This window comes from Brachyhypopomus gauderio, chromosome 3 (genome assembly GCF_052324685.1).
Source record: "Brachyhypopomus gauderio isolate BG-103 chromosome 3, BGAUD_0.2, whole genome shotgun sequence".
NCBI lineage: Eukaryota > Metazoa > Chordata > Actinopteri > Gymnotiformes > Hypopomidae > Brachyhypopomus > Brachyhypopomus gauderio.
Window position 1 is genome coordinate 12,587,642 of NC_135213.1, and position 22,324 is coordinate 12,609,965.

Below are 22,324 nucleotides of genomic sequence, written 5' to 3' on the forward strand. Positions count from 1 at the left end.
GTGATGTCCACATGGACCAAAGTCATTTACAAACTATTTACAACAGTTTGATGAATCTATGCCATGAAAAATGAAGACCGATTTCTTCATATTACCAGTTCTGATTCCACCCTGGTACATGCAAGGTGTACATAATAACAGGATCCAGAAACGATCACACCAGCAGCTGTCAGAGAAAGGCTTTTGAGGATGAAGAGCTGGACAACTCCAGGGCCAATCATACTCCAAGAATACTGTCTGAAGAAGCTAACCACACACCATGAATAGAGTGAAACTGAACCAGCTGCTAACAGATGAAACCCACCCTCGATGATGATGATGATGAAGTCCTGATCCTGAAAGACCCCTGGAAGAGGCAGTTCCATCCAACTACCTGCGGAGAACTCGCCTCTGCACAACATGCAAGTTAACCAACCGGCCACAGTAGTGATGCATAAACAGGAGGAGAGGGCTGTAGTGATGGATATAACAATACCAAACCATAGGAAAACCAGGAGTAAGGAACACAAAAGTTGAAGATATACAAAGAGCTGAGAGAACAGCTGGAAAAGATGTGGAAGGCAGAGGTGTCAATTCCAGGTTCAGAAAGTAAAATCCTCACCAGGATTTTACTCAGGCTTCCTGGATTGTGTTAATTCCACTAATTTTACCTGGATTGCACTAATTAGAAAATCTAGCAAGCTTGAGCAAAATCCTGGTGAGGACTTTTAATTTCTGAACCTGGAATTGACACCTCTGGTGGAAGGTGTAAGCAACAATGGTTCCCATGGTAATTGGATAAATAATAAACTGGGAGAACCAGCCGATCTCAGCTGCCAGGCCTCTGGCTGGGCTCTCCCTGGCTGGGGCTTTCAGCAAGGCCCATGAACCTGCATGGTTCCGCTACGGCACATGCACTTTGGTGAGCTTCTATGTACATGGTGATAGGACCTCAAGAACTATACAAAGGCTCCACACACACACACACACACACACACACACACACACACACACTTAGACAGTCTACAGGTTGCAGCTAATTTGTCCAGTATTAACTTGTTTTTACCATTATATAACAACTGCAATCTTTCCGCAGTTATTACAGCAATGTGCAGATTAAGCTGCCAGGTTTGATGTGAGGCAGTGCTTCACCTTGGCTGTCCTTGAAATTACCTCATATTTTAGAAGCTTACAACTGTTAGTAACCGGTTACAAACATGGAGCCGATATAAGATCAGTGTCTGTCCGAGTGATATTCTCCAATGCTCTTAGCATCTTAAAACAACAAAAAACTGTAATGAGAGGTCACATATGCACACTGTCATCACTATCATCATACTGCTGTAGACCAGGAATAATGCAGTGCACACATAAAGCACTCCCAGCATCCTCTGAGACCCAAACATCATATGATTATCAGTCGATAAGGATCATCTTAGAGAAATGCAATCCTGACATGTCATACTCTCCCGTGTTCCCAAGGCCTCTGTTCTGGCCACTGCCGTCCCGCAGGCGACTACTCTGATGCACTCTCTCTCTCACTTACACACACACACACACACACACACACACACCAGGTCAGTTGGTCCCAAAGCACACTGATAACTTCCATCAGTCATTTTAATGGTTAGAAGGTCTGAAATTCAAAAGGACCTTCCATCTGTTGGGAAGGGTGACAACATTCTACGGCTGCTAAATAACAAAGGTCACAAATCCATGAGCAAGCTGACTGTTTATGAAACAGTTAGCCACAAAGTTGCCACAGTGACGAATTACACGAAGGGCAGATAAATGGCACGCTGTAGACATATTGGAGCCACCTTCAAATTTTAAACGTCGAAAAGTTGAGATGAAATGTGAGGGTTTGAAGAGCTATCAAGCTTGTTTTGTCAACGTGTCCAGTTAAAATGTCATGTCTACCTGGCCCTTAGAAGGCAATGAAACCTGACTTAAACCCATGTCATGTAAGGTCACTTGTGAAACGCATCTGGATCTAGGCCGTCTCACTCCATTTTCTCTCTCTTTCACTCTCTACTGCTCTCACATACTTCTCTCACCGACCAAAATGTGATGCTGGAAATGACACACAAGCCATTGCAGCTCCAGTGTGTGTGCACGCACATGTGTATACGTGTGGTGTGCGCGTGCGTGCGTGCGGTGTGTGTGCGTGTTTGTGGTGTGTGCGCGCGCGAGAGCGTGCGTGCGAGTGCATGCGTGCGGTGTGTGTGTGTGTGTGTGTGTGGTGTGTGCGGTGTGTGTGTAGGAAAGCTCCCACTGCCAAGCTTCTCCCTACCACACAAACACCCAGAGAAGAACTGACTCATAGAGGAGTCACCTCACCGTGGTGAAGGAGGCAAGCAGCGCAGAGATGAGACGAGGCACGCTGAAGAAAAAGAAGACGTTCAAAAAGACAAGACGGAGCACAAGGAGGGAGCGAAAACAAAGCGAGAGACCGAGGGCCAAGGTTACCGAATAAAAACAAAAAATAAAGTACGAGAACCATTTTTTTTTTTTGCGCTGTGTACTCCCACTATCCTGAACAGGACTCGACAGCCTCGCTCTCAAACGCTCTGAGGTCACGCAAGCTCTGATCCTGATTCAGGGAAAGTGGATAGCAGATGGAGCAGTCACTAGCCTGGTATTTAGCCGTTTCCTCCCTCAGTCACATCAACGGTGTTTAGCTCCTTCCTGTCTGAAACCACTTAGTCATTCTGCACCAGGTGAACTGTTTACGGGAAGAAATGTCACCATTTCGCAGCAATGTTACAGGAGACGTACTCATTTCATCCGTGGCACTCGGACACGCACATCTGAAGCGCATCAGTCCTCCGCTCCGTCACGAAAGGAGTCGGCCGTATTTGAACGCGGCGACATCTGTAACTAATCACTCACTTTAAAAGCGAGAGAGGTCATGTGACTAATACATGGGAGCGCTAGGTGAGTCGGTGAGAACCATGTCAGGGCTGCTATTTTTACCCCCGCATATAAACATCAGCTGTGTTGGTGGAGGGGTCTCAGGCCGGGTTCGCATCTCGCTGCTGTTTGGATTTAGCGGCATTTCCTGTGGCCTTACTCCACGTCTGCAGCGGCCTCGTGTCGACGCTCGCCTGGCCTGCCTAGGGAATGAGCTCCTGCTTCGACTTTGTAGGATCTTCATTCCATTAGGCCTCTCACCAACCTGGTTCACTGGAAGGTTGCAGAGCAGCTCACGAAGCCAAGAAGAACAATTTAGCGGTGAATGAAACACTCACCGAACCAGTCTGTCTCCTGACTCCACCAGCATACATTCACCAGTTCATGTGATTTTCCTGCTCAAAGTGGGGGTTCTTTGTACCGCCTCAGTCAAGGTGTTTTGGCTTACTTCTTAATGCCAATAAGGTGCTTTTGTAACAAAAAGAATTGGTGAGTCTCATCTTCCTAAAGGGAAAGTAGGGTTACTCAGGTGGGCCTGTTTTTAGAATCAACCACTGTTTATACAGAAGTTGTAAATATATCATACATGCACATACACACACTTGTGTGCGAGATTATTTCTGGGTGCGTCCTCTACAAATACGTTTATTCTATATTTGTCCTTTTTAATTTATTTTTCAAGCAAAAAAAACCCACCCATCTACAGAATGTTTGAAACTCTGGTGCATCAATTACTGCACCCTTCTGGGAAGGAGGCATGATGAGATAAAAGGTTTTGTTATGATAGAAACAATATTTCTGTGGGTGTTCTCCATGTGGACATGGAATATGGATTCCTTTCCTGTATATTTTGTGAGGGAAAGACACACTACAGATTCTGTTTGTGCAGATGACTCCCCCCAGACTGTGTTTTAAAGTGGTCAGTGAGCTCACATTAATGCCACGAGATGGCTAGGAACACGCACGAGGAGATGAGGAAGAACCGCCATGTTGAGCTGCCAAATTCTTCGATACGGAAACCAAAACTGGTCACAGTTAAAACTGTGAATTGTGACGGCCAGGCTAGCGCAGATGTGGGCCACGCTGTAGTTCGGCGGTATGGTGCGATTCTGCACGCGCTCAGAAAGCACGCACGGCTCCCAGCTCACATATTTACTTTGGCTACGGCGGTGCACCTCTCACCGGTATGCTGCACACTTGAAACAAAGACATTTGTTCTACATATGTTGAGCAAGTCCCGCAGTAATTAAAGCAGAGTTTCCTGACTGGGTTTTGATCTCTAATTGCAGCATGGCTACACACCACACGACTGACCTCCGAGAGTCAAGCTGGTGCTTATTAGCACACCCACGTCCGACGGCGTCTCTGTAAGAGAGAGAAGCAGCACCGATGGGTCAGTACAACTCGACCACTGAAGAAACGGAGAAAGCGCTCTCTTTATCCTCTCCCAGTGTAGGCTACATGCTGGAGAGCATAGGTGGGTGGGTATGGGTGTGTGTGTGTGTGCACATGTAGTGATGTTGACATGGTTCTGATTGACCGGAAATGTTAAATAAGCATCTGTGCTATGAAAAAGAGCCTCGCTCCCCTCTCTCTCACCACATGTGAAACCACACAATGTCTTTACACCTGCCAAAACAAACCTCAACATCCTCCAAAAGGACTCGGTGCATATTCCTCCACAGCACAAAACCCGAGCCGTGCAGTGTGGTATTTCATAATCTTTTGCAGTTGTGCTCACTGACACTGTGCATTTTGATTGCTGATGTGCAAGCAGCAGCCAAAAGACTCTCTGCTTAACCTAAACATCGTGTGTGTTTTGAAATTTACCGTTAATTATCACAGCGAAGAAAAACCATGTGGAGATTTTCTGACACATTTAAATCCAAATTTAAATATACACATCGTGATATAGAAAAAAAAAAAAAGCAATTTCACATTACCTGAGGGAATTTTCATCCTGTACAATATGTATCATGGCATTTAGACACATTTATCAGAGGTTTGTTAATAAAATCATCAAAACAGTAGTGCCCTACTGCCACATATAAAAACGGCAATGACAAGAAAAAAGAGTGACATTAATGACAAAACAGCAATATATGAAAACATGGGGGTAGAATAGGAAAGTACACCAGCACTTCCAGCCACTTCTGCAATACAATAAGTACACACTCCATTGGCTAAATGGGTACAATGGATGAGGCTCCCTGTGTAATTCGTTCTGTCCTTAGCTGTGATCTCAGAGTCCTTATACTCACTGATGGGAGCATATGCTGTGAACTGGATGCTCAGATTAAGGCTCAGAATTGATTTGTCCTGCAACCCAGCCACAATCCCCCCCCCCCCCCGTAATGCTCCATTTCACAATTATGCTCATCTGAAACAAACAACAAGAATAACTTACATTTTTCCAAAGTTTAATCCAATAAATTGAAAGTACAAAATATAAAACAAATATGCTCAAATATGAAGTGCTATATCCAATTAGCTACTAGTTACCATGTTTTAATTTGAAAGTGTGACACCACCACAGGCCTACTATAGAATAGCAGTTTTGGTCTTTGTTTCTCCAAGTACTAACAATATATCAACAGTATGCTGAGAAAAGTTGCCCATATTGTAAAAATGATATCCTATTGCCAAATTCTAGCTGCCTACCACAATGAAGCAAGTTAATTGAGTTATTATTATGTTATTCTACACAACTTATGCTGTATTGACAATACAATTTAATCACTTTTACAAAAAGCAGGAGTGATTGATTTTGAAGCAGTAAAATAGTACCTTCCTCAATGTTCTTCATCTTCAATTAGGGTAATTTGGTGAGATACCAAACAGCAGGTTAACAACTTAGTGTGAGTAAACAGCTATAATAATGAAGTTGTAAAACCTGAAAAACTACCTACAGACATATTGGGCATCATACAATAACATTTTCCCATTTTACCTTAAACAACTTGCACTTTATCATAAATTTACCTCCTATCACTGGGTCACATCTGATTTGGCAAATGTTTCCAAGTTTAGCAATTTGTGCTGTAACAAATGAGTTACCACATTAAAAAAAAGGTTTGATAGGAAATTAGATTCAAGATCATCTTGCCAAAACAAGACAGTAAAAGACTCAAACAGAAGTGCTGCCACGGGGAGGAATGAGAGAAAACGTGTCACGGTTGGCAATGGTGCCCTGTTAGGGGCTTCAAGAGGATGTTTCCTGGAAAACGGACATCAATATCGAAAAAAAAAAAAAATCATGTGGCTTTTCTTTTTCTCTTACAGAAGAACTGGATCTATTTATTTGAGAGGTTTATTTATCATTTACACTTGTGTGGTATTTTCGAATATCTAATTTTGGTCTTTTGGCCTGGCATCTAATCTAGTCTTTTGAAGCCAAAATGACGCAGAACAACCTCCAGCATCCCAGGATGGTGCTTTAATACACTGACAAATGTGAGAGAAATGGCATGTATTGTGACTATCTGCCACTGCACTTGTGGCATTTAGTGTTCTATCACCCCTACTGCTGCCATTATAAATACAAGACTGTTATGGCCTCAGCAGATTTATAGAGTAACATCTAGAAAGTTCCACCACCTTACGTCCTTTACTAATAACTAGTAACCACAGCTTCTCTGGCACAACACTGCTCACACTTGACTTAAGACTGTAAACAACCCATGAATTACAGGCAGCAGCAGCAGTAGCAACAGCAACAAGTGCTGGTAGTGTTGACGTGTTTTAGAAAACTATCTTCATAACTCGAGATAGTACATTTATGGGGAGTATTTTATAGACTCAGTGTATGATTAACTCTTCTATCCCAACACATGTAGTGAGTGGCGCCTCCAACACACCAGGACCGAGTAACACTGTCAAACTGACACCGGCCTGATTTATGACTGGCACTCTGTAAATAGACTCGTCGCTAGCCAGTTAGCCAGCTAGCTACGTGGTTCGCTAGACTGACAAGCACCGGTTGTGTTTTGTATCTCGCTTATGCGGAGACGAATGTGGAGAAACAGTTTTTCTGCTTGTTGACAAAACGTAATGTGTAAGTCTGCTGACTGGGCAGCGCTGTTCAACAGTTTGTTTAGTGAGGCGCTACACGGTTAGCCATCTTGTGTTCTCCTACATCGCTAAGACAACGGCGCGTGACTCCGGCGCGCGCTCCCATTGGCTGAGCGTGGCGTCGTAACGCGACTGCACGGGAACCCCATTGGGTTTTGTTTTCTGCACCGCAAGCGAATAACTCCGTCACGAAACGCAGTGAACGTCTTTTGTCTCACCTTTCACGAATACCCTCCCGCTCGCTCGCAGGTCTTCTTCATAAATATGGAGCGTGCCACATGTTCGTTTCTTTTGAAGAACGACAGATCTTCATAACTGTTTCTGTACAGCCATTTTGAGCCAGACCTTGAATGGCAGAATGTGGGGGAGTATGTTGATTGCGTGACTAGGAAATTAACGCCACATTTAGTCTCATTAAGAGTGTTTCTGGTATACACAAAACTAAATAAATATAACCTAAGGTATAACCCAGAACTTCGGTTTATATAATGTCTACATGACTACAAGCTGTGACCGATGTCTGTCACTCACCCCTCTCAAAAAAATAGTACGGCTCTCCCAACACCGGATAATCGCGAAAAATGTAGCCAATCAGGGAATGTGAAAATGCGGCTATCCAATTATATATTTTTCAAGTTTCACGTGCATCCGCCCCTTTACCAAGTTGCAATCGTCCTCTCGCAAATAAAATCATATAAAATAAAACGTAATAATAAAATAGATACTGTACATGGAATAAAAAATAAACGAGGACAACGAAGATGTTGTGAATAGACTAGAGACATTAGACGTCTGCCACTTGTCAACTCAGTCTATGTAATAGCAATGAGTATGCCCAAATTCTTCTCTCTCTCTCTCTCTCGCTCTCTCTCTCTCTCTCTCTCTCTCTCTCTCTCTCTCTCTCTCTCTCTCTCTTTCACTCTTTCACTCTCTTTCTCTGTATGTGTATGTGTGTGTGGCGCGCGTCTCTCTCTCTGTGTGTGTGTGTGTGTGTGTGTGTGTGTGTGTGTGTGTGTGTGTGTGTGTGTGTGTGTGTGTGTGTGTGCGTGTGTGTGAGGGAAAGAGTCCAAGAACTACATAAATGTGTGTGCTGTTGCAAATAGATCAATGTGCATAACACACGTCGCCCTAGCCTGAATAGAAGAGGTTCCTAGATAATGACTATATTGATCAGTTAAACACCTTTTCATCTGTCATTCTCAATCACAAGGGTGGCTTGTATGGTTTTCATGGATTTGTCTGTGTGTGTGTGTGTGTGTGTGTGTGTGTGGGTGTGTGTGTGTGTGTGTGTGTGTGTGTGTGTGTCTGTCTGTCTGTCTGTCTGTCTGTCTGTCTGTCTGTGTATTAATGCCTGCACACAAGTGTCGAGTAGGTTTTCATGGGTTTGGTTCAATAGGGTTGCATAGATAGTTGCACAATCAATCTCACACTTTAAGAATTTGATCCTCTATCGCAAACATTAAGCCAACAGTACCACTGAGAAAAGAACCTGGTATCAGATCAGTTCCAGGAACAAGATATCTTCCTGCATGCATATGTGCATATATACAATGCATTCAAATACACACAATCTTAGTCACATGACACCAACAGATAAACATTGTCAAGATGGTCACCTGACCATATGTAAAACATGTTTTTCAAGTCTCTTCTTACCTTTTGTAATCAGGGCTTGGCTAAGATAAGCAGTGTGGTGTAAAAATAATTGTAACTTATTTATTCATTATATAACAAATGAGGAATATGTTAGAGGAATGTGTAGGCTACTTCAATAGGTTTGTGTGTTTCTCTCTGAATGTGTATTCATTGAATATTTAATTAATAATAGACATTATTAACTGTAAGACACACTGAATTGCCTTTAATGACCAACACATAATAAGAACTGACCACTAGAAATTTATTCATCAGCACTCATCCAAGGTGGCTGCATGAGCCTAGACAGAGTTAAAGGAGCAAAAAAGAGTTAAAGGTCTCTGTGTGTGTGTGTGTGTGTGTGTGTGTGTGTGTGTGTGTGTGTGTGTGTGTGTGTGTGTGTGCGTGTGTGTGTGTGTGTGTGTCTGGCACTGTACTACAGAGCTTTATGGCTGTTTGTTCAGCAAAGGGAGTCATTTAGATGTGCTTGTCTTTGAAATCTGTCATCGTCAGCAGAGACAGTTGAAGAAAAAGTGAGTCAGTGTGGTGCTCCGCAGGTCCTATAGCTGTAACAGGACAGTTATCAGCAGCATCACATCAACACAGTAAGACTCTTTTCTTCTGTTGAAACACCTTCCTCCAATATGTGTGAAGCCAGCAAGCTTATCTTTTTAATGCAGCCCTGCAACTTAACACACTCTAAGGGAGAATTCTTGGTACTCGTGTTGGTTTATATGTTGTATGTGTAAGTTTCCTATCAAATTGTCCATATGAAGCAGTTCTGGCCTCTACAAGGTACTTGACTCATTGTCTGTGACAGTTACTCATACATTCTTTCAGAATCCACTGTGGATGTAATTTACTGCTTCATATGAGAGTTGCCCAATGGCCAGTGATGTTATGAGTAGACTTTTGGAATATAGTTGTACAGCAGCCATTCTGCATGGGGGAAGGTTCTAGTAACTTGTTGCATTCCATTGCTGGGACCCGAGGTGTCCACGGCCAAAACGCCAACCGACCACGGCAGCCCTGCTGTCTGCGTGGGGAGGATGAATTCGTCTGCATGGGAAGGGTAAAGATCTCCAGCAGTGCCGGCTACAGCTGGCCCCCTGCCAGAGTACATAGAACTGAGCTGTTCAAGCTTTCCTCCAAGCTCAGCTGGCCTATGATGTTTCAGAGTAGCAGTTGGAAAGCGTGCAGCAGTTGGCTCAGAGTAGAAGAACTAGATTATTGCACTGGTCATTAAAAAGGTGCAGACGAAGCACGTCATTATTTTATTCAGTTTCCGGTGTTTTCAGTGTCACTGTTTGAACTATTAAACCTTGGCGTTACAAGTTGAACATATTGTATGTGGGAAAATTAATCTTTCCCGGGGTTAGGAAAGCTTTTCTAGTAAACTTGACCTCTACTGCGCGTATCACTTTCAGTCTTCATCGCACCTCTGTGATGTCATTAGCCCTTCACTCCTTCTCCTCTTCATCGCACCTCTGTGATGTCATTAGCCCTTCACTCCTTCTCCTCTTCATCGCACCTCTGTGATGTCATTAGCCCTTCACTCCTTCTCCTCTTCATCGCACCTCTGTGATGTCATTAGCCCTTCACTCCTTCTCCTCTTCATCGCACCTCTGTGATGTCATTAGCCCTTCACTCCTTCTCCTCTTCATCGCACCTCTGTGATGTCATTAGCCCTTCACTCCTTCTCCTCTTCATCGCACCTCTGTGATGTCATTAGCCCTTCACTCCTTCACTCTTCAGTCCTCCTCACACAGGTGACATGGTGTCCATGACACAGAGCAGCTCTAAAAAGGTGATGGTAAAAGTGATTTTATTCATTCAACACGCTGCCCTTCATTCCCTATCTCTTTCACCAAGCACCTTGAGGTTTGTAGTTATGGCTTTAATGCACTGCTGGCCCCTATATCAACTCTTTTGTGTGTGTAGGTCTATGAATGCACATATTTTCTGCTGCTTTAAAATATTAGCAATGGTCACCTTGTAAAAGACTAAGGTTATGCATGTCATTCTTACCATATAAATGCTATATTCTCCTATATAACATATGCTTGCACTCTTGTCTTGACTTAGCATAGATAGGTATTGAAAGGTTTGATAATAAGGCTTCACTATTATGTAGTGAGCATAATACAGCAATATGTTGGGGGGCAAGACCTGGTGATGACAAAAACTGTTGTATCCTTAGACCTTATCTCACAATTATCACAATCATCTCAAAGTAGGTAAAGGTCATTTGTTCACCTAAAATATCAAGTGTGTCATTATGAAACTGACCGTATGATTCAATAAAAAAGTAAAAGTGGCACGAAAAATATGTTTTCTTAATTTGCAGTCAAATATACTGTTTCATAAATCCTGTGACATCATCAAACCCCAACTATTAAAGGAAGGAATTCTAAGTTGAAAAAAATCTATCTGAGGAAATCTTAAACCACTAAGTAAAGGGGACAGAATGAACCATCAGTAATAGGACTTAGAAGAAAGCAGTGAAGAAATGATTGATATCCAGTACATTCTCTGGAAAATGCCGAAACCTCTCTCTCTCTCTCTCTCTCTCTCTCTCTCTCTCTCTCTCTCTCCCTGTCTCTCTTCTTCTCTGAGCCTCAGTCCCATGCTGTCTCAGTTTCTCTGTGTCTTTCTCTCATTCTCAGGTATTCTCCATCTATGTGTCACCTCAAATGTGCCTCCATAAACAGCCTTGCCATACAGACTTTGCTATGCATGTGTGCACTTAGATATTTAGTTTTTAGTAGGGACCAAATGTCCTCATGATGATACAAAAACATGAATATTTGAACACTGTAGGGACGTTGGCTGGTGAATCTTCCAGGTAGTCATGCCAACAAATGAGAAGCAGAAATGCCTACAGTTCCAACATATACAGAATAAATTTAAGCTGTGGTTGTGAGGTGATTTTTTTGACAGAACATTTGGAGAGGATCTGGACTAAGCTGCATGACAGAGGCACCGGTACTCTCTAGATTGGCCAACAAAATCTCTCTAGGTCTCTATTTGATATGCTTTCTATCTCTTTCTCTCTGTCTCTTTCTCTCTCTCTCTCTCTCTCTCTCTCTCTCTCTCTCACACACACACACACACACACACACACAAACAAACACACACACAAACAAACACACAGACATTTAACACAACCACTGTTACCATCACCATTGCACAATAAAGCAGTTTCAATAAAAAAATTCATTAATTTTACTGTAATGATTATATGCGGTGCTACTCAATCACATGCACTTTCACAAGAGTCAAACATCAGCTGTGCACACTTCTGATTATGTGATACAATACACACTAATAATAATAATAATAATAATAATAATAATAATAATATGAGAATCATAAGAGAGAACATAAAAATTCATGTTCTTTCTTATGACTCATATTATTATTCCCTGATATATATGCTGAGTCCACCTGTATCAACAAATAAAGTTAATGTCATTTTGTTTGGAGTTTGTTTGAGCATTTGTGTAAACACATTTTAATCTGAAACCAACAGATTACTTCACTTCGTCCGTGTTTTTAAAACTAGACCAAGAGGTCTCTGTAACATCACAAGAAACCTGCATTGAAAACTAGATTATGAAGTCCAAAAACGTCAGTGAGTTATTTAGTAGACAGCCAGAGTGATTTAATGCCTCATACTCTCAATAAGTAGAAAACAGTGTTCATATGCATTTGTAGTGATGTCCAAGCCCTGGACTGCCACTTCCCTGGTGTTCCACTCTGGGTGTGGTTTACTTCTGCTGGGCGTCAGAACTACGGCTTCGTTCAGGGACAATCCACAGAACAGGAAGTGAGATCATAACGAGCTCACTCTTGGGAGGGGGAGCAGCGTGCCATTGACATCTTGATCTCGCCTTCAAAACATTCCATTGTTGGGCCTGCAAGGGTCGCGGGCTCTGGAATAGTTTCACCATTCTAACATTCAGAGTTGCATTTTCCCAGGGCTGCTGTGACTACACACTAAAACACAAGAGCTTGCGAAACACATAAACACTACAGCAGCTAAGTGTTTCTGGCTTTTGAGTGAGGTTATGATTTTGGCAGTCACCACATAAAAATTGAGCTGTTGCAACTTAGCTTTCTGCTAATGTGACAAACAATGATGAGCATTTAGTTTTATGTTCATTTAACAAGTTTTGCTTGGCATGTACCACTTACACTGTGTGTTCAAGGATAAACTGGAATTTAAAGGTCATTTGTCAGAACTAAGGAGTTCTCTCTATCCATTCACATTAGGTCTTTGTTCACAGAGGACTGAAACAAGAAGGAAATGTACGTCGTACACATTATATCTAGAGGCCTTCCTAAACGCACCTCTGAAAATGTCCTCCTCTGGGCCTCTGTAGTTGTGTAATGGGGTTTCTTCAGGCCTCATGTTGGGTAGACTCCCCAGGGTCACTTTAGCCACTCGGTTCTTTTTTCTGTCTCTCATCCATCATGGCTGGTTTCCCCTCTTCTGCTCTCCCTCCTTCTCTCATCGGCTCTAATGTTTTGCTCGCTCCCTCTCCCACCTGTCTCCTTATTTCATTCTCCCTGTCTCTCTTTCGTTCCTTCTTGCTTCCTCTTTTGTTCTGTGTTTCATGATGTTTCGTTATTACTGCTACGTTTTACTCCCAGTATTTCTTTCCTCTATTGCTCCACTGTTTTCATTTTCTTTTACTGCTGCTACCTCTCTCTCTGTTTTGGCCATAATGTGTCTCTTTATTTGCCACCTGTGATTCTTGTTCACTTCTCTCTCATCTTCTTCCTGTTTCCCACCTCCTTTTCAGAGTCTGTTACTTCCTTGTTTCTGAAATTCACCTGGTTTCTCATGTGTTCAAATATTTTTTTTTTTTTGCAGCTCAGTATTTTTCACCCTGTTCTCCTTCATCTTCTTTCCTTTCATTCTCAGTCTGTTACTTACCATTTCTGTCCGTCTCTCTCTCTCTCTCTCTCTCTCTCTCTCTCTCTCTCTCTCTCTCTCTTAGTCTCACTCTCTATACCCTTCCCCCATGCAGCTGGTGCCCTGAGCTGTTGGTCCAGATGGTGAGGAGGGGAGGCAGGAGCTTGTTCTCTGCGTAGCCCCACAGCAGGCCCTCTGTCCTGGGTAGCTCTCTGGCGGCTTCCCTGCCTGGGCTGGAGAGCCCTGCCCCCCCCCCCCCTCCCCCTGCCCTCCCCCTGCACCACTACTGCCAGCATTAATCTCCTAAACGATCCCGCTAGGAGGAGGATCAATACTCATTTACAGAGACACGGGCTGATCCCTTAATGTAGAGCACAGAGTATGGCTTTCCACCTCCACCCACACCCCACCCCCCCCAGCCCCCTGTCTGCCTCCACCCAGACAACGACAAAGGTAAATAGGAAGAGAGGGAAAGGGGACATGCAGACACATTGAAATGACAAAAATATAAAGGAAGGACAGGGCAAAGGTGAAGATGAAAGACAAGGGTGGAAGTTCAGCTTAGCTTAGCTCCATGACAAATGAGACTTTGGTTGATGAAGACAAGAAGCAATGTCTACCTTCCACGTTAATGTTCTGTCTGAGTGGGCTCAGGAGGTCTTGGATGGTAGGTCTCCTTGTATTTTGGGTGAGATGGGTGGTCCCATAACCAGTGACTGAAAATAGAGGCTTCTGACTTGACCACTGCTTTAATAATACTGGGGGATGTCTGTGTGCAGTGGCATTATTTTTACTCTTTGTTTTCCATCAGCAGAAGAAAATATGACTTCATGCTAAAGCGCCTCAGTCCAAGGAAAATGTGAAAAGGGAGGACTTTCCATTGAATAATGGCGGTGTCTTTTTCCAGTCGGTCTACTTTGCCCTAACATGAAAGCAAGTGAGAGAAAGATTTTTCTGGAACTCCTTCACTGATGTCTGATGATGGCAGGTCTTCACTGGAACACCTTTCTCGTGGCGTCTTCCGCAGCCGCACCGTGTCTCGTTCTCCTTTGCCGCGCGTTCCGTTGGGAGTTTGGGCTCCGGTCCTGCCGTCTCGACCCGGCTCCAGACGCCATCCCAGCCACAGCTGGAACCCGCTCAACAGGACCACCGCTGCAGTGGAGTCCATTACGGGTTTATCCAGGCAGGAGAGCTGGGGTGTTCTCTCACTCACTCTCTCTCTCCCCCACCTCTTCCTCACCAGGCATTAACAGTGGCAGCAGCCCTGGTGGGACCGGTGAACAGCCTCTCAGGAGGGGGCCATGGCAGTGGTCAGAGGGGAGATATTACTAATATGTCAGCCAGTACCCCTCTGGGGCAGAATGTCCCAGAATACCAGCCTAGAGTAGAGACACGTACAAGAAATTATAGTGGAAACCTCTTTCAATCGTAACTTTCATTCGTAAAGTAAACAGACATTAAGTACTTCCGTGATTGATATTGAAGCCTTTAAATGAAATCTCTTTCAGCGTTGACTGGCCATGTGATTTAGTGCTGAAACAGTGGCACACTGAATCAGGGAAGACTGATGTAGGTATCAAAATTTGAACAATTATCAGACCAAAATAAGGCCATTGGTGGGTACTAATTCACTTTGGGAGATGTTTGTGGATGTTAATGCTCTTATTACGTGCTGTTCCTTCAGGCCTCGGTCCAGCCGTGGAGCACTTTGTTGTGTTGAATAATTGACGGTGTGAAGCCACAGGCGGGGCGGTGAAGTGATGAGGACATGGGCACCTTCTTCTGGCCCGTCGTCCCCACCCAGCGCACCGACACGTGGAGAAGGGACTACAGGGACTGGAGAAGATGCATCTGGAAATCTGAGATGTTTTAATCCTCTAAACAATGTCTTTAAGCATATTGTTTTAAACAAGCCTTTTCCCTCTCTGCTGTATTAAGTAATGGTGTAAAGCAACAATGAGGATGAGAAAGATGCTATATAAATTACTTATTATTCTCATTATTAAAACAGTCTATTTACTGCCCAGTTATTCTAATTTAATGACCTTAGATTTTCTCATTTTGAATGAATTTTTGACCAACTTCAATCTCATTTCAACAACTAACCTTGTTGTTTATATAACTTTTGATAATATATATGCTAATATATATGCTATTGTAGAGTCACACTAGAATAATGTCTCACTACCACAGTAACTATGATGTAAATAAACAATATATTATTAATAATTTTTTTATTTTGCCTTAAAGGGTGTAACTTGCTTTAGGAACATGACAATAAATCTTGAATAATAGATGAGTCTATACTAACATTTTGAATTTTGCTTATTCTATTTGCTTATTCTAAGTGGTGTTTGTTTGGTTATATGTCTGCAAGCATGTTCCTGTACATGTATGTATGTGCGTGTTTCCTTTTTCCCCTGAATCACTGAATAGTGTCCACTAAAGGAGTGTACCACACCCAGCTGAGGTCTGTCAGAAACCTGATAGTCACCAGCAGGTACCAGAATAGCCCAGCGCTACTCTGCCTGGCATTAACACTAGCGCAGTGCTCACGTTTGTGACCTGTAACAGAAAAGGATGGCAGGCATGGCCATGGCTCAGGGTTCCTGCCCTGTAAACCCATCTGAATCAGCGCTTACACATTTTGTCTTTACGCTTTCACATTTCTGTAGAATGCCTTACGCATACGACCTGATGCTTGATCAGACACACAAAAGATCCGGTCAGTTCTATTCAATGTGTTTCTGGCATCACTTCTGTTTTATTCCCTATCTCTCTCTCTTTTCTCTCTCTCTCTCCCTGGCTCTTCTGTCCATTTTCAATCTCTCTTTTCATTTCTGCATCGCTCTCTGGCTTGGTGCAACAGTATAAACAGTTCCTGACAAACAGCGAGTCCTTTCTTTGGGTGGAGGATTGAATCATCGCGTAAAGGGTCCCATGATCCTCCCTGTGCCTTGGGATACATATCACATTCCTCCTTCCTACAGACACACACTCACACACAATCTGACCAACAAAATGCTGACATTGTCTGTAATATACACCTAAACACGTAAACATTCATGAATATAGCTTGTTAAGATAACACCACACCCACATGCACACACACACACACACACACACACACAAACACAAACACACACACACTCACACACTCACACACACATACACACACACACACACACACACACACACACACACACACACACACACACACACACATACATGCTTATTTCCTATCGCCTATTTGTGATGGGTTGCTGACTTTTTTATTGAGTTTAGCCTGCTCGTAGATAAATACCTTTAAAAAGTTTCATTTAAATGTCATGGTCTGTGTACCTTCCCACTTGGGTCTATAAATTACAAAACTCACAAATAAATTCACAAATATCAAACTTTGCAGTAGAGTGAGTTTTAACTCTTTGGACAGTAGAAATGAATGACCAAACTGTATCATCTAATTAAAACAGGAAAATTTGACACAGAATATGGATAGCGACAGCAAGGCTAGATGAAAGCAAATTATTAATAAAGTAAATAAATGAATGACAGTACTTTGAAGTTCAGCTCCTATTCTTTTGCATTTGAATACTGGCTAAATAAAAACATGAATGTATAAATTAAAAATTTATGGAAAAATCAAAGTGTCCAAAAGAAACAGTCTGTACCATCATGTCAATTCATAGGTAATAACTTTTGGAAACAATATCTAAGCTTTTCTTTCATCTATCTATCTATCTATCTATCTATCTATCTATCTATCTATCTATCTATCTATCTATCTATCTATCTATCTGTCTGTCTGTCTGTCTGTCTGTCTGTCTGTCTGTCTGTCTGTCTATCTATCTATCTATCTATCTATCTATCTATCTATCTATCTATCTATCTATCTATCTATCTATCTATCTATCTATCTATCTATCTATCTCTGTCGACCTGTTACTCAACAATACAGCACACAGGTGCACGCACCATTTCATCCGTTCACCACTCAAACTCACTACTAATATACTACTTCATAATCTAAGGTGATTTACGACTTTTGTTAAAACCTATGCGCCCATCTAATATAAACCTGTTCCTTCTGTGTAAGCAGAGCTCATGATACCATGTGCAATATCTTGGGCAGGGCTAACGGCGCGCGAGCGGGTGAAGCGCGTACTGGGGGGGGGGGGGGGGGAGAGGGGAGGGGAGCGCGAGCGCCACGGGGAGCGCGCGGTGTGAGGGGCGGGAGAGTCGGGCAGAGAGGTTTATGAGAGAGGTGTAAGCCGCCAGAAGGTAATGTCGTAAAGCGGAGTGTCGTAAACCAGGTGCGGGGAGGGGAGGTGGAGTGGAAGGGAGGGGAGGGGAGCGGAGGGGAGGTGTGGGGGCGAGAGGAGGTGACTCTCCGGCAGCATTTACACACAGCGAAAGGATCATGGCGGATGGCCCCAGGTGTAAGCGCAGAAAGCAGGCGAACCCGAAGAGGACAAACGGTGAGTAAAAAAACCCTCCGCTATTTCGCGGGCTTCGCCCCGGTCTCGAGAGCTGCGCGCTCGCGGTGCTGAAGCCCGGACGCGCCGCCGCCGCCGGGACCCCGCGAGCTCCGCGTTTAGTCACTCAAAGTAGAGTAAAGTAGCGGAAAGAGCGCCGCGCTCGCCCCTATGGTGTACCGTTATACCTGGCGCCCCCTCCGCCTAGCGGCACTCCGCGCCCTGGACCGTTATACGCGCCCCGTGTGCGCCGGAGTGGCGCTTTTGTTCCCCCTCTCCCTCTCTCTCTCTCTCCTTTATCACTTTAATCACCCTCCGTGTGGAATTACACACAATATTCAGCTCCAACACCGTCTAATTCTCCTCATCCGACACAACACTAACTTATTTCCTCACATTATACCTGCGTGTAAACCCACACGAATCTGTTCAGCGCCTTAAATGAGAATATGATATGAAGGAACACACATATATGTGTATTTATATTTATATGTATGTATTTATATGTGTTTATGGAGGGTGTTTTGGTGAAGTTCGTCACCTTCTCGTTTCACATAAACTTCTCTGGTTGTTCCGCTACTGCTGCGTGGTAGCAGGTAGCCGGCGAGCTAACTCTATACTGGGGCAAACGGCTCCGAGCAGACAAGCCAAATGTCTGTCAGCGTCCGCCGTGTTTAATTTGGACCGGTACCGTCTCTCTTATTCGGACCGGTACCGTCTCTCGGTGGTTGACCGCGTGTAACGACGCTTCACTCCCACTGAGCGAAGCCTCCTACTCTGAGGTAACGGCACTACAGCGAAACGCGCTGAAAAAGGAAAAAGTCCGCGTTTTGTTTCTGGGTCTTTGACATTGGCGAATTTCCAGAACTTTTTCGGGAAGTTTTCGGTGCTGAGTGTGAGCGAGTGACTCCAGCCGCCCGTTCTGCAGCTGTTCGGGACCGCCACGGGGCGAGATAGAGGCAGTGAAGGCAACCTGTTCGTGGGCTCCCAGCCTGCCACATTTCTCGCTGGGTGGTACCGTTGGACTGGACTCTGAAGGGCTGTGGTACAACAACTGCTGCGGTCTATATAAGGAATGCGTGTACATACTGAGAGAGGGGGGATTGTGATATATCTCCCAACTACAGCACACACGCAGCCCGACTCGCTCCACTTTTACACGCGGTTCTGGTCACACGCATCTCCATCTGTCGCCTTTGACTAGTGTTGCTATCACTAACCAGTCAGCCATGTCTATTTTTGTATTCCTGAAAGTTGCAATGATGTTTTTTTTTTACTTAACTACGTTTGTTTGTTTGTTTGTTTTTTTCATTTATGGAACAGCCTAGCTTTTCTGGTAGGTTTATATCGAAGTTATTTTGAGATGCGGTCAAACGGAGATCAGTCGCTCTACTTAAACGTGTGTGTGTGTGTGTGTATATATATATATATATATTTTTTTTTTCAACAATTCACAGTGATGCGGTTTTTTTTTGGTGATTCATAGCTTTATATATATCTCATGATATCGCGCCTTTCGATTCCCTTTATTCCAGTTTTGTTCTTGCAGGTATTGTTTCGTTTTGTCATTTTTGGCGGCGCGAGCTCCTGAAATAAAGGCTCGCGCTGGCTCGCGCCGCCGAGAAGCGCGTCTCGCGCCCCTTTGACGACACGCGCGCGCCGTGCGTCCTGACAGCCCCGGCGTCGCTCTTACGTGCGCGGCCGGTGTTCACCTGATCGGGAGAAGAAAACCGTCGCTCAGGTTTTTCCGAGAGGGGAAAAAATAATAATTTGCTAACACCGTGCAGTTGATATTTATTTTTTTGCTGCGGTTGAACTCACGGACACAGAAGAATTCGCTTTTTTTTGCGAAACCTTTTCTTATTTTGAAAGCAGTTGGAAAGCGTCCCTCGTGCGCTGCACCAAATGTCAACTAGTGCAGGTAGAGAACAGGACGCGTTCAGTGTCTCCCGCATGCTGCCACTTCTCCACGTCGTTTGATTTGCGTACTTAAACCACATGTGCATCGTGTTCATTTTCCAATAACGTAACCGCGTAGAGCGCGAGGAACCTGTTATGGACCGAAAGGTGCTGGTTGGTTGTCCGTCCATCCTTTTACCTGCCGTTACGTGCTGGTGTGTGATGGGTTTGGGTTTGGTACCGGAGCTCTGCTGCACTGTGGTGGTTATAACGGGAACTGGGGGCTCGTCGCACTGCAGGTACCGCCGCCATAAAGACGCACCTGGGCTGTGCTCAACACCTGACGGCACCGCCGGTCGCAAAACAACACGCAAAACAACCTTTTTAATACTTTTACGGATGCAGTCGTTTAATCCTTCAAACAAGGCGTTTTATAGGTTGACGTTTACCAAATGTTGGTTGAGCAAACAGAACGTGACTCAGTTTTAAAGTACTTTTCTTACTGAAATGACAACAGCACCTCGTTTTCAGTAATGACAAACATCAGATGGTTAAAGCTCCGATCGGTAAGATGCCGTTAGCGTTATATTGAGATTCCCACGGACTTGAGAGCACACCCACAGAGTGTGGGAGGTCCTGACTGTGCGTCTGTCTGCTCATTTACATAAACCCCTCCCCCCAGAAGAGGGGGTGGCTGATCAAACCATCAGTAATTACTATGTGAATACCCTGTGTTTGCTATGAAGGAATATTTCAAAAGTATTCATCTCCCGTTTAATTTTTTCTTCTAACTAACATCTATTCTTTCGATCAAGATACAATTTTATATTTATGATAAATGCTTTAATTCTTTTTACAGCGATCATTGTATTATCCACTTCACGTATTGTCTACAAAAGACGTTATTTTAGATATATTTTTAGGAAAACCATCAAGATAGTGTCATCAGATTAGTGTAACTGCTCATTGTATCAGAGCGGGGTGTTCGTGCCCCATGCGTTAATAGTATTCATAAACATATTCATGCAGGCTGTCTGCTTCCATACTGAGGTTTGAGGCTGACATGTTGCTTACCCAACTCTGAGTCCTAGCAAGTACACAGAGTCTAAGACTCAAGTGCTTATGGCTTCTTATAAAATAGTGTGAAGAAGAGCCCATCCTGTCCTCATCCCTTCACAAAAGATCATAAGATCCACGGAGCCCGTGTGACTGGATTTGGTTGTTATGGATAGAGAAGTACTTCCCAAGCTCTCACAAGTGGTGGCAGCATGGTTGGCTGAGCCTCCGGAGGGGTGTTCCTAGCTGTGTGCTGACAACTGACCATCTGACTCCCATTTGAAAACAAATCTCCCTTTAACCAAGCCCAGGACCCCATTACCCTGGGTAAGATTGCCCAGTTAGCAGCATGTAAACTAGCCCTTAATGTGTTACTTGTATTAGATGTATTATTGAACAAAGGTGCACACGCCGAACTTAATATGTGGTAGCTGTAACTCTGTACTTCTATTAAATTATATTTCCACAACCTCTTGTTGCCCTGTGGGGGTGAGGGAGAGAGGGTTTTGGGGGGGGGGGGGGGGGTGTTGGTCATCTGGTGCTGAATCTTTGGTCAGGGCGAGAGCACATCTGTGGGAGGCAGCATGGGGCAGGAGGTAGCACTTAGCCACCAGGTGAAAAATCTCTGGTGTGGATGTTGCTTTGTACGAGGGTAAGCTGTTCCCTTTTTTAGAGAGCAGGGGCTGTTAGGCCATAGGTGAAGAATTCTTCAGGAGGGAGAGACTTCATTAGACAGAGCGGGAGTGCCACCTCAGGCATCACCTCCCGCTCCTCCCATACACCTGAACCATCGTGGCCGTATCCCAGCTACACAGCCAGCTGAGCAAAAACACAGCGGATGGTGGAAGATGGAGCCTCCTCACATTCGCCAGACCGACGAAACACTTCTGATCTGAAGTTCTGAGGTGTGGTTCTCTAAAAGCTGCCCCTCGTCCCGTGGCGGTGCGACCCCAAGGTGGGCAGGAGCCCGCAGCGCGACGCTGTGGTGCTAACGCTCCACAAGACGACAGGTGTTTGTCGTTCACGGGGCAGACGTGCTCCCCTTTCTCTCCTCCTCCTCCTGCCCCCCCCCCCCCCCCCCCCCTCCTCCTCCTGCCTGTGCTCACAGGAATACCGCAGGGCAATCTGAAACCTCCCAGTTTGGGAGTGCAGGAATGTGGCTGACCGGTATTAGCATGGCTAAGAAAATAAACAGGGCACCACTCCATGGGTGTGCTGCACTTTGTAGTGGCTTCGCAAAATGGAGGTTGTGTTACAAAGGAGGCTGTATGGGCTGTTATTTTTTCTTTTTTGGTATAATTTGAGACGCTGTAAAGACCTGAATTTACACCTCTGACTTTAACTGAAACACACGGTATGACTCGAGCATTTTCAC

The 22,324-nt window shown here is 44.2% G+C and overlaps 2 protein-coding genes and 1 long non-coding RNA gene across 12 annotated transcripts in view; 2 read left to right on the forward strand and 1 right to left on the reverse strand.

Annotated features, from left to right (window-relative positions):
* znf438 (zinc finger protein 438) overlaps positions 1 to 7,762 on the reverse strand; it is a 39,661-nt gene extending 31,899 nt beyond the window's left edge. For 6 of the 9 annotated variants that reach the window (XM_076999610.1, XM_076999611.1, XM_076999612.1 and 3 more), the window contains exon 1: positions 7,182 to 7,466. The gene's annotated coding sequence lies outside the window, so the exon portion shown is untranslated. Of the gene's footprint in view, positions 1 to 4,206; positions 4,223 to 7,181; positions 7,467 to 7,494 lie in introns of those variants that run through there. The other 3 variants (XM_076999608.1, XM_076999609.1, XM_076999617.1) reach the window with 3 other exon arrangements.
* LOC143510354 (uncharacterized) lies at positions 2,162 to 15,781 on the forward strand. Of its 2 annotated transcripts, none has more exons than XR_013129951.1 (3): positions 2,162 to 3,213; positions 4,182 to 4,369; positions 15,204 to 15,781. It is a non-coding gene; the product is annotated as an uncharacterized LOC143510354 (long non-coding RNA). The 2 variants fall into 2 exon arrangements; XR_013129952.1 differs by having other exon boundaries at positions 2,162 to 2,617.
* A 2,002-nt stretch (positions 15,782 to 17,783) lies between these two features.
* The window catches only part of zeb1b (zinc finger E-box binding homeobox 1b), a 51,873-nt gene continuing 47,332 nt past the window's right edge, over positions 17,784 to 22,324 (forward strand). The window contains exon 1 of the mRNA XM_076999592.1: positions 17,784 to 17,997. Within this exon, the coding sequence (XP_076855707.1) occupies positions 17,940 to 17,997 (58 nt within the window). The 5' untranslated portion in view covers positions 17,784 to 17,939. The remainder of the gene's footprint in view (positions 17,998 to 22,324) is intronic.